The sequence below is a fragment of the Bos indicus x Bos taurus genome, chromosome 5, assembly GCF_003369695.1.
Source record: "Bos indicus x Bos taurus breed Angus x Brahman F1 hybrid chromosome 5, Bos_hybrid_MaternalHap_v2.0, whole genome shotgun sequence".
Taxonomy (NCBI): Eukaryota; Metazoa; Chordata; class Mammalia; order Artiodactyla; family Bovidae; genus Bos; species Bos indicus x Bos taurus.
In genome coordinates, this window is record NC_040080.1 from 71,339,692 (window position 1) to 71,352,527 (window position 12,836).

Sequence of the window (12,836 nt, forward strand, 5' to 3'; positions counted from 1 at the left end):
TTGCTGGATAATTAGCTTATAGGATTAAAATACTACAGCACTTGACTGTATGCTGGGTTGATTCTAGTCCCCTTTTTGTTAGTTCTTAATTATGGGGCAGGAGGAAAAGAGGTGGTTCTTATTTTATTCCTATGTACTCTACCCATTATCTATCAGAATTTATTAATATGGTCATCCCAGGGATGTCACACTATTGAAATAATAATAGCTACACTTAATATCCAATATTCACAGAGTGCTTGCAATGGACAGGCATGATTCTAAGCACTGTAGATGTAAAATTAACTCATTTAATCTCACTGTCATCCTAGGAGGTAGGTTCTATTATCATCCCCATTTTACAGATGTCATCACTGAGGCACAAAGAACTTAAGGAAATTGCCCCACGTCACCCAGTTTGTAAGTGGAGAGACCTGATTTTGAGTGTGGGCACCTTGGCTGTATTATCTGTGCTTCTAATAATGTGAATCTACTGATTATAAATGGCTCCTGTTTATGAAGTTCAGGAATCTGTGAGTTAGACTGGTAGAATTTTAAATGTTTCAGAGTTTTTGCTCATTATAATTTTCACATGTTTTGAGCATTAAGTGAAAGGAAAGGCAACTAACACACAACATCAAGGGCCTGCAGTCATTATATTAAGAAGATTAAACACATTATCTTACTCACTTCTCCCCACAACCCCATGACATAGGTAGGATTATTCTCCCTGTCTGTTCAGGTGAGAAAATTGCCCCAGGAACGCTGACTAGTTAGTTCAAGGTCCCACAGCTAGTGAGTAGAGCTGGGATTTAGCCCTGGATCTTTCTGACTCCCGGGCCTGTCGTCTTCCCCACCACCTATCCATTGGAAAAGTCCTGAACATCCTGCAGATGATCTCTGGGTCATGTGTACCGCAGTGACATCAGGGCTTCATGTGTGCGTATCCATGGGCCCTTCCCATCACCTTGATTCTGCAACGTGAAACTTCCTCCTCTGCTCGTACAAGGGCACTTGTGGAACGTGTAAGCTGTCGACCGTCAGCAAAGTCTCAGCGGCATCTCTTTCATGTGTCCTTTCTTCTCTGACCTGACTGCCTTGGCTCCCTCGCTCATTGCCTCATGCCTGGCACAGCCCTCCATGGCCTTCCATCACACCCTACACTTGCCATGCCGCCTCGGGGGCAACCTTGCCAATGGCACGTCTGTTCCCACACTCTCTGTTAAAGGCCTTTCCGTGACTCTTGTCCTGAGAGGGCTCAGCAGGCAGATTAGGCCTTTGCGATTTGCTCTCTGCACCTCTCTACCTTCAGCTTCCCTAGTGGCTCAGTGGTAAACAGGAGACAAGGGTTCGATCCCTGGGTCGAGGAGATCCCCTGAAGTAGGAAATGGCAACCCACTACAGTATTCTTGCCTGGGAAATCCCATGGACTGAGGAGCCTGGCGTACTGCAGTCGAGGGGGTCACAAAAGAATTGGACACGACTAAGCAGCTAAACCTCCAGTACTCTTGCTTGGAAAATCCTATGGACCAAGGAGCCTGGTAGGCTGCAGTCCATGGGGTCGCTAAGAGTCGGACACGACTGAGCGACTTCACTTTCACCTTTCACTTTCATGCATTGGAGAAGGAAATGGCAATCCACTCCAGTGTTCTTGCCTGGAGAATCCCAGGGACGGAGGAGCCTAGTGGACTGCCGTCTATGGGGCCGCACAGAGTTGGTACACGACTAAAGCGACTTAGCAGCAGCAGCAAGCAGCTAAACAACACCATCACCCTCAGCTCTCTCTGGCTACCCCTGGCCATACAGCCACCCCCACTGTGATCTGTGGACCTACATGCATTTCCCCAGGTAGGGCCTTCTGTCTCCTGTATGCACGTGTTTGGGATGCTTTTTCCTCCTTATCAATCTGGAGAATATTTATCAAAACTCACCTTAAACATTACTTCTCTTCCTCACTCTCCACCTGGCCTCCAGGATAAACTTAACCACTTTTCAGTTTATGCCCACATGCTGCTCTAAATTTTTGCATCGGCACTTCAACAGTTTATTTCATTTATTTACCTACATGATTGTGGCAATGTGATTTGAACAGAACTCTAGAGCCTGAAGTTTTCCCAGGATCATATTTTTTTTTGACTGGCTTTATGGAGATCCCCCAACCTTAGCATATGTCAAAGAGTATGTCTTATGATTGGTAAGGCAAATAGTTTTTCTGCTATGCCAAGAATGACATAATAGATAAATATCCAGGTCTCTGCTTTGGGTAATTCCTTTTTCTTCCCTCTCTAGAAGAAGAATTAAAGTTTCACCTGTCTCACAGGATGGCAGGTGACAGTCTTTATTTACCTGTTGAAGCAAATGCAAGAAACAAGGTGTAACTGCTATGTTTAAAATGGATAACCAACGAGGACCTACTATACAGCACATGAACTCAGCTCAATGTTGTGTGGCAGCCTGGGTGGGAGGAGAGTTTGAGGGGGAATGGGTACATACATACATACATACATACATACATACGTGGCTGGGTCTCTTCAGTGTTCACCTGAAACTATCACAGCATTGTTAATCAGCTGTACCCCAATACAAAATAAGAAAAAAAATATAACAGGGTGTAATTGCCAGCTAGCAGCCGTGTCCTGAGAAGATTGGAAAGACTGTGAAAATATCCTGAGGACTGATGAAATGTGCAGATAAAGTTCTTGTGTGTTTCATCTTTCATTTCTACCGTGGTTTGGTTTCAGTCTGTCAATGGTACTGCTGTTTGCAAATTGAGAGCAACAGATTCCCTCCAGGGGATAATTGTTCTTGGGTACCCAATTTCTTAGTTATTATTTCTGATCAGTGATGGGTGTTCAGATGTGTAGAAGGTGTCATGTGGGAGCAATAAAAATGCCACAGGTGGAGCTGTGAGTCAGGAGAGTGGTATAGCAAAGAGAGGAACTCACCCTGGAATAAGGACCACTGTGTTGACCTTCCAGTTTTTAAAATCTTTTCTCTGCCTACCACAGGCTGTACTGTGAGTGTAATCATAGGATTTTGACTTCCATTGATTGCTAACTTGGTTGATTTGATGGCAAGGGAAAACATGTCTTATTGTGCCTGCAGCGTGTGCCTAATAGCAGGGGTCTCCTAAACAATTCCTTTTTCTGTCCTTTCTTTATCTAGGCAGATAGAATGTTGTGAGACAGCAGATGAATTCTATAGCACCATGGGGCGCCTTACCCAGGAGATGCTAGAGAATGATCTTCTGGAAAGCCATGAACTCATGCAGGTGAGTGGGCAATGCCTGCCCCGCTTGGCTCAGGGGACCCCAATACCTTGAGAACAAGCAGAGGAAGGAAGAAACGAATAATGAATATTTATTATGACTTTCATTAAACAATGTTATATTTCAATTATGGCTCAAATAAAGCTGGAAAGTTTTTTAAAAAACCAAAAAATGCAATACAAAAACAAACAAACGAAAAACCCCATCAGAGCACCGGCCCCCGTCACCAACAAATCCCCAGGCACTTTTTCTGGATCTGATTCTTAGCCTTAAAGGGAGACTGGTGGGGAGAAATAATTATTTCTGGGAAGGAATTACTGAGGATCAAAAGAAGATTATTCTACTTCTCATTTTGGTTTATTTGTTTTGTCCACATTTGCAACTCATGTTTTTACATAGGAATCATAAATTTCAAAATTGCCAACTTGAAGGGTTTTGTTACTTTCTGGCATGTTACTGTATCTCAACATCATACTGGGCAAGTCATTAAAAATGGCAGTGAGTGTAGAAGAGATAGCAGATTTGTTAGCTCTGTGTCTTCCATTAGGCTCTATAACATGATTTTTTTCTCATTCTTCTCCTGGGCTTCTGATGACACTTTCTCTTCCAGGTTCTTCCTTCATCCTGCAAACTAACCAGCAGTGGTTCTTGTCCAAAGTGGTTGTTGGGCCTTGGTTCCTTCTTTCTCTGTCGTGCCTCTCTCTCTCTCTTTTAAAATTTCAACTTTAATGTTGGGTTCCATGCCTGAGGTCATTTTGGTGGCTGGGGCCCAGTCAACGGGTTAGAAAACAAAGACCCAGGCCCTCATTTAGGACTTGAGAAGAGGTTTTATTTCTCTTCTCATCTCCTGGCACCTCCACCTACTTCTCGGAACCCCTCACTTTTAGCGGAAAGCTGCCCAAGTTGTTGAGAATACTGACCACCTGGTAGAATTTCCTTGAGCATTTCTATTTTTTATTTCACCTTTTCTTTGCATTCTCGTCTCTCCTTTCTTCCTTCCTGTCTGACTTAGAGCAGGAAGTACGCTATCTGCACCTGACCTCTGTGCTCTGATTCCAGCTCCTGTCACACCTCCCGAGCCATTGCTTCCTTGCTTCTTTTCTCTTGTAGAGGGAAGTGTCTTTTATTAAACATTATTCTCATATTCTACCTATGAGATCCTTTTCAGAGGTCCCCAATCTTTTTGGCACCAGGGACAGATTTTGTAGAAGACAAGTTTTCCACAGACCAGGGTCAGGGGAGTGGTTTCAGGATGATTCAAGATTCAAGCATGTTATTAATTATGCACTTTATTTCTAATCTAATGCTGCCAGTGATCTGACAGGAAGTACTCTCTGTGGCCTGGGGGCTGGGGACCTGTGCTTGATATCCTGCAGAACTGCCTGATTCACGTGCCCTGGGCAGGACTCAGATCTCATCCCTTTTTCCTCACTCGTGAAAGTTCAGTGACTACTTATTACCTACAACACAGAGCGTGGGTTTCTCAGCTCATCAGCCAGTGCTCTTGACTGTCTGGCATTTACCTGTCTTTTCAGCCATAGTTCCTGTTGTTCCCTTTTGTACCCTTGATCCAAGTCTAGGTAAGTCACACTGTCTTCCATGTTCCTGGAGCTCCTGGGGGATATGCCTGCTCCACACCTTTGCTCCCTCTGTTCCGTCTCCCTCAGTCGCTTCACGTGTTTCCCTGTTCAGTCTCTTCACGTGTTTCAGGCCTGCCTCCCTGTGAAAGTGCCAGTTCATGTGCCATCTCCTTCATGAAACTGTCATCAGTCAAGTTCAGTCCAGTCGCTCAGTTGTGTCCAACTCTTTGTGACCCCATGGACTGCAGCACACCAGGCCTCCCTGCCCATCACTAACTCCCGGAGTTTACTGAAACTTATGTCCATTGAGTCGGTGATACCATCCAACCATCTCATCCTCTGTCATCCCCTTCTCCTCCCGCCATCAATCTTCCCCAGCATCAGGGTCTTTTCAAGTGAGTCAGTTCTTCGCATCAGGTGGCCAAAGTATTGGAGTTTCAACTTCAGCATCAGTCCAGTCTCTGATAGGCTCAACTAAAAGCATCTCCTTCTTTGATTCACCACATTTTCCTTGTACCACTCTTGTGAGCCTTCATCACATTCTACCTTGATTTGAGGCTGGATTTTATTTCCTCAGAGATATTATGAATTCCTGGAGGACAGGGACTCTTTTCTCATAATATGTAGCACTTGACCTTCTCCTAGAAAGAAACGAGAAAGAAAGTGAAGTCGCTCAGTTGTGTCTGACACTTTGCGACCCCATGGACTGTAGCCTGCCAGGGTCCTTCGTCGGTGGGATTTTCCAGGCAAGAATACTGGAGTGGGTTGTCATTTCCTTCTCCAGGGGATCTTCCCAACCCAGGGATCGAACCCAGGTCTTCTGCACTGCAGGTAGACTATTTACCATCTGAGCCACCAGGGAGATACTGCCTTCTCCTGCTGCTGCTGCTGCTGCTAAGTCGCTTCAGTCATATCTGACTCTGTGCAATCCCATAGACGGCAGCCCACCAGGCTCCCCCGTCCCTGAGATTCTCCAGGCAAGAACACTGGAGTGGGTTGCCATTTCCTTCTCCAATACATGAAAGTGAAAAGTGAAAGTCAAGTCGCTCAGTCATGTCCGACTCTTTGTGATCCCATGGACTGCAGCCTACCAGGCTCCTCCGTCCATGGGATTTTCCAGGCAAGAGTACTGGAGTGGGGTGCCATCGCCTTCTCCGCCATAATGCCTAACGTAGTGCTAAGAATCCCCGTGGCTGCTCCATGGATACACAGAAGTATAAAACATTAGAATTTGAGGCAGTGTTTTTCAAACTTGACTGCGTATAAGCAACATGTCCGGAGTGTATTAAAAGGCAGATATTTGGCCCATGGGTCGTGGTTATGCAAGTGGTTTGAACTAACACTTATAGAAACACTGGTTTGAAAGACTCTTAAAGGTCCAGTAACCTAATTCTGTCACTTAACAGAGAAGAAACTAAGACATGGAGAGTGAGCATCTTGCCATATTCTTGGGTTGTCTAGTGGCAGGCCCAGAACTGGTGGGATCCAAGCTCAACACGTGGCCTGCTGCTGCTCCTTGCCACCCAACACAGGGTTTCCACCTTATTCAAAACATGTCTTTCTAAAATCCGAAATCCCTTTTAGAAGAATGGCAACATTTTATTTCACCTGAAGTTTAAACATTGTAAATGATAGATACATTGCACTTTGTCTTCTGGGAATTTCCTATCTTAGATACCAGGAGAAAAGAGAGCCCCCTCTTTACTTTGCTTTAAGAGAATCCTAGAAGGAAAAATGTAGACTGTGGCTTGATTGATTAGATTTCATTTTAGCAGCATTTCTCCTGCCGAGGAAAACATCTGGTAAAGATGAACTGAGCCTAATTTTGTAGAACTTACGATTTCATGTTTTTTGTAAAACATGTCAGTGATGAAAAAGAGAAATACTATTCCTTTTCAGCAGTACCTAAATATAAATGTCTATTTAAATGCATGTTGGTAGTTTGGGCAGTAAATAGACTTGTTGGTTTTCCTTGACATCGTAGAGTATTAAGGAAAGAAATGCTGAATTTCATTTCAAGCGCTCTCTTTTCTATATTTACTCCTTAAGAAAATTAATTCAGTGGCTATGATCCAATTACGGTAGACCTTAAGTCTGTCAGCAAACTTGAAATGATGAAAAATCCAATCAGATGAAAAATGTGGACCACATACAAGATCTTTATTTTTGAACTGAAGAGATGCAAAGATTTTCCCTGTTTGGTTTTCCTTATTTCTTTCAGTTCTAGGTGCCATGCACCAAATTATCTACTGGGTTTGTTTGTTTGTTTGTTTTACCATAAATCTCATCACTCTTTTATATTATTAGCAATGGCCATTTAAATAAGAGATAATGTTAGAAAAAGAGGTTGGGAGAATACTGATGAAATAGTTTATATGGATTTTGCTATGCCTTTTGACAAAGTCTCTCATGGATTCTTTGAGAGAAAAGTTATAGGTTTTTTTTTTTTCTAACTGCTCCAGGACTTTGTTGTGGCATGCAATTTTTTTTTTAGTTGTGGCATGTGAACTCTTAGTTGCAGCATGTGGAATTTCATTCTCCGACCAGGGATAGAACTGGGGCCCCCTGCATTGGGAGCACAGAGTCTTAGGAACTAGATCACCGAGAAAATCTCTATAGTTTTGTATATAGTTATTATATATAGAGGGCTTCCCTGGTGGCTCAGCAGTAAAGAATCTGACTGCAATGCAGGAGACCCAGGTTTGATCCCTGGGTCAGAAAGATCCCCTGGAGGAGGGCCTGGCAACCCACTGTAATACTGTTGCCTAGAGAATCCCACGGACAGAGGAGCCTGGCACGCTGTAGTCCATAGTGTCACACAGAGCCAAACATGACTGAAGTGACTAAGCAGCAGCGGCATTATATATAGAAAAGTTAGTTACATGCAATTACTAAACGAGTTTGGAGAAACCTCACCAAAAGTGGTTGTCAATAATTATTTACGGTTACCTGAGGGGAGCTTTCATGTGCCATGAGACTGTTCCCTTTTTCTATCAGTGATGAAATGGAAATCACATGGATGTGAATGCTTGTCCAATAGAAGGATACCATTTGATTATTAGTGCTGTCAAAAATGAAACTGTCTTGGCTTGCAAAATTGTGTGGGACCATAACTGGAAGTGTTCAAGCAACACCCTTATGATCAAATGTTGGAGATGCTCTAGAGGGCGCTCTTGCATGGGAGGGAGGTTGAACCAAATTATTTTTAAATTCCTTTTTAAGATACTATTTGTGTACTATACTTTGGCTCTAAGATAATTAGTAAAAGTCCTTTCTTGAAATCAGTTGTAAATCTCTGATTTGCACAGTTGAGTACCTGGAGCTTCTCAGGTATCCTGAGGACTGTGGTGGTATGTCATGTACCTTCATGCGATAAATATGTCTGCTGACAAGTGAGACCTTTAAGTAAGTGAGTGAATACATGCGAAATACTACAAGGACATTTCTTTCAGAAACACTGATTTATACTTTAAAGGGTTAACTAAAAGTAAATTATAGAGAAAGGAAGAGCAGGAAAAGAGCATGAATCCCAGTGGAGCCGGTGTTCTTTTTGGTTCAATGGCTTTAGCTGAACGGCCCTTGAAGGAGCTTGGTAAGACCCCAGACCGTTTACTCTGGGGCAGGATGGGACAGAGTAGGGCCAAAATGTACTCCTCTTTCTTTTCTTACACACTTCCTTCATGAGTCTGGGCCAAGGAGTTTTCTGATAACTTTTAATAAAATAAGCAGAATTAAAAGGTGACTTTTCAGCTAGACATCTCACTGATTGTCTCCAGTGAGACATCTTCCTTCATTTGTAGAGAATTTTGAAATTCCTAACATTAGTAATTTCATTTTTTAATAGTGAAATTTATTTTTAATTGAAGGATATTTGCTGCACAATATTGTATTGGTTTCTGCCAGACATCAGCATGAATCAGCCATAGGTATACCTGTATCCCTCCCTCTTGAACCTCCCTCCTAATAATTCCATCTTTTAAACTTGAATCCCAATGATATGGGTTTGTTTATGGAGATATGATTGACATATAGCATATTAGTTTCAGGTGTACAACATAATGATTCGGTATTTGTATATATTGTGAAATGATCACAAAAGTCCAGTCAACATCCATCACTGTGCATAATTAAGACTTTTAAAAAATATTCATTTATTTATTTATTTTGCTGCACCAGATCTTAGTTGCAGTATGTGGTGTCTAGTTCCCTGACCATGGATCAAAGCTGTACTGGCATTCTGTGCTGTCAGTAAAGCAGCTTTTTGGGCAGTGAACTGATGGCAGCCTTTGTGGCATCAAAGAGATTGTACTCTGACCATGTTATTAATGAAATGATATGAAGTATTTCAGGCAACAGAATGTATTAAAATAATATGACAAAATGTACACACCCATGACCCAGTTTAAGAAATAAAACATTAACAACACAGGTGAACACCCTCATGTACTCCTCTCAGGTCCTGCTCCTCTCAGAGGTAACCACCATCCTTCACTTTTTCATGATGAGTTTCATGCCTTCACTTCTCAGATGAAGAAAAGCAGGCACAGAGAGGTTGGGAAGCAGCATAATCTCACATTCCGGACTAATGGGAGCCACAGGGCACCTTCTGCTTCTTTCCAGGGGGAAACAGTTCACTGTTAGTACATTTGTGCTGCTTCTCAGCCATTTTGGTACACGGCTCTTCCTGGACTTAGGACGGGGTTATATGCAGATAAACTCATCATACACTGAAAATGTATTTAATACACCTAACATACCAAACATCACAGTTCATCCTAGCCTGCCTTAAACATGAAGACATTTATGTTTAACCTATACTTAAACACTGCCTTAAACACTCAGGACACTTATGTTAACCTGTACTTGGGCAGCATCATCTGACATTAAGCCTGTTTTATAATGGCAAGTTGAATAACCCATATAATTTATTGAATGCTGAACTGCAAGTGAAAAACAGAACAGTTGTCTGGGTCCAGAATGGTTGTAAATATACTGTTTGTTTCCCCTCGTGATCACTTGGCAGATGGGGAGCTTGATTGCCTAGCATCATGAGAGAGTATCTTTGGCACATTGTAAGCCCAGGAAGAGATCCAAATTCAGAATTCAAAGAAGGGTTTCTACTGAATGCATATCGCTTTTGCACCACCATAAAGAGGAAAAATCATTTAAGTTGAACTGTTGTGAGTCAGGGACTGTCTGTGATCAAGTATGCATGAGATAAATTGATTTAGAGAGGACTTTTGTGGTCTTGATACACTTGTAACTTTGCACAGTAAGCAATGGAGAATCAAAGGAATGGTAGCCAGCATTTCTGTGTTTGGAGTCTTGGGATGTTACACTAAGGTATAAGTGGATAAAACGAAGTTTGGAGACAGTCCAATGTGCAGGCTGTTTAGAATCGAGATTTCAGTGGACTGTTCCAGTGGCAGCTCTGAGCTGTGGGGTGAGACTGCAGCGCTAGGAAGCCCCTTTTAGAGCCCTCCTTTTTCTACCTGTGCAGAGATGAGAGATTTCCTAAACCTTCTGAATAGAAAAATACTACTTTAAAATATTTTCCTCTAAAAATGTCATCAGGACATTGAATGGCTTCCTAGAAGAAATGAAAGTTCATGTGACTAATATGCATCTTCTGATGAATAAGAGCCCAAAAGATTGAAGAAATGTGTTTGGAGCAATTAAGTTTTTATCAAATTAAGAGAACAAACAAGATGATTTTCTTCTCCCTGGTAGAATGATAGATCATCTTAAAATTCTGGAGGAAGCACAGGTACTTTTCCCATTTTTATTTATAGATTTTTTAACAGCCTATGCTTTACACCCCTGTCACTTCCTTCTTTTTCTTTTTTTTCTTTAAAAATAACAGTTAACAATTTTTGCCTAGAACTCATTCGCAGACATTTGAAAAGGTGGTATCTTTGGAGGAAGCTTGCAGGTGATCATGAGATTGTCCCCCAGATTTAATTTTATCTGGAAGGCTGACATTTGATGTCTATAAAAATCATCAAGGAAAGCTTTGGAAAATGAGCAGTACATATAAAGAAGATTGATGGGTTCTCTGGGAAATAAGTAATAGGGAGCTATGGATTTCTGAATTAACCCATCTATCAAAGGAACAGGGGGATGTCAGACTGTCCTCATTTCTCCCGCTCCACCCCTACCCTGCGTTCACCAGGTGGAGTGCCCAGTCGCAGCTGGATTGATTTGAGGACTCATTATTGTTTTACTTTTTAATTTTTTAAAAATTATTTTGTCTTTCTCTAAGATAATATTGAAGTGGACTCTCTCCATCCGCTGTGTAAGGAGCAGTCTCTACCTCTTCACACCCAAATCATAGAACTTTCATGTCTTCGCAGGACTGATAAAGTTAAGACCACGATTTCAGACATGGCATTTCGTTCTTGTTTTCCAGACTGTTTATTCTATGGCTCCATTCCCCTTTCCACAATTGGCAGAGTTGAGGGAAAAATACACTTACAACATTACACCGTTCCCTGCCACAGTTAAGCCCACCTCAATTTCTGGGTAAGATCTTTTTTTCTTTTTGCCTTGTTATTTTCATGATGAAAGACTTAATATTTTGCTATTTATATTTATTGAACCTCAGAAATACATTCAAAATAGCTTGGTGCTTAAAATCTGAGTATCTCTTTCCCAAAGGCTTTGATTTAAATTCAGGAGGAAGATTTTTGAAAGTGTTACTTTTCGAAGAAGGTTGGGACATAAACTGAAAGGGTATTTAGCAACCCTACACCTTATTTAAAAATATCAAATATTAAAAATTTCAGTAATTTAAAAAGTATAGAATTGGTGCCTGAAGAGACAGATGAGCTAATTTAAAATACTGTGGTGACCAGAAATTGACAAATATATGTACATAGGAATTTAATATATGAAAATGTACATCACAGTGAAATGATATACTATTTAGTAAGTGGTACTGGGCCTATGAGACTCAATCTGGAAAGAAAGAAAATAGGAGTCATACTTTATACCACACATCAGGATAAATTCCATATAGATGAGAGAGTTAAATGGAAAAAAAATGAAATAATAAAATAAGCAGCAGAAAATATGGAAGGATGTCTTTATTTCTTTGTAATTGGGAAGGTGTTAATAACTCAAAATTTTAAAGATAAAGGAAAAAATTAAGCACTTTAAAAATAATTTTCTGCTTGACTACAACCAAAACAGAGCCAAAAAACAAACAAACAAAAAACACCTCCATAAGCAGACAAAAAAATACTTGTGGAAAAATATTTGTAACTGATTTCTCTCATGTATAAGTTTCTTAGAAGTCCATAAGAAAATGACCACCCAACTGAAAAATGATGAAAGGAGGGGAATAGGCCGTTTACGTAAAAGGCAGCATCACTTAGAATCAGGGAAATGCAAAGTGAGATTGTGAGATTAAAGTGAGATTTAGATTCTGTTTTTTCACCTATCAGATTGACAAAACTTTAAAAGGTCGGTGTGCTCTCTGTCGATAAGGCTATAGGGAAACAGACACTCTTACACTTTGCTGATGAGAGGTTAATTACCATAGGATTTGGGGCAGGCAATTTGACAGTATTTCCTCAGATTTTAATGCACATATCCTTTGATCCAGCAATTCTACCTTTCTGATTTATCCCACAAATATATTTGTACACATGCAAAACACAGTGTGTATAAGGTTATTAACTGCAGTGATGTTTGTAATAGTATAATATTGGAAACCACTCAAGTGTGCATCATTAATAGCCTAGTCCATAACATGGACTATATAGATACAGTACAGTACATGCATACACATGATTATGTATACGTATATGCAGTATAGTGCAGCTGCTAGAAAGATGAGGAAGAAGCTCTGTGTGTGAATACAGAGACTCTTTTTTCAGTTGAACAAAAGCAAGGTGCAGAAAAGTGTACTCATAGATAGTATGCTAATACTTATGAAAAAGAGGAGAAAAATAAGATTAGTCATATTTGCTTATTTACCTGATAACAAAGCTGAAGAATACATCAGA

General features: G+C 41.0%; 1 protein-coding gene across 6 annotated transcripts in view; it reads left to right on the plus strand.

Moving 5' to 3' along the window:
- TBC1D30 (TBC1 domain family member 30) overlaps window positions 1-12,836 on the plus strand; it is a 102,421-nt gene that overhangs the window by 70,333 nt on the left and 19,252 nt on the right. For all 6 annotated transcript variants that reach the window (XM_027542442.1, XM_027542446.1, XM_027542440.1 and 3 more), the window contains 2 exons: window positions 3,145-3,250; window positions 11,237-11,349. In XM_027542442.1, the coding sequence (XP_027398243.1) occupies window positions 3,145-3,250; window positions 11,237-11,349 (219 nt within the window). The remainder of the gene's footprint in view (window positions 1-3,144; window positions 3,251-11,236; window positions 11,350-12,836) is intronic.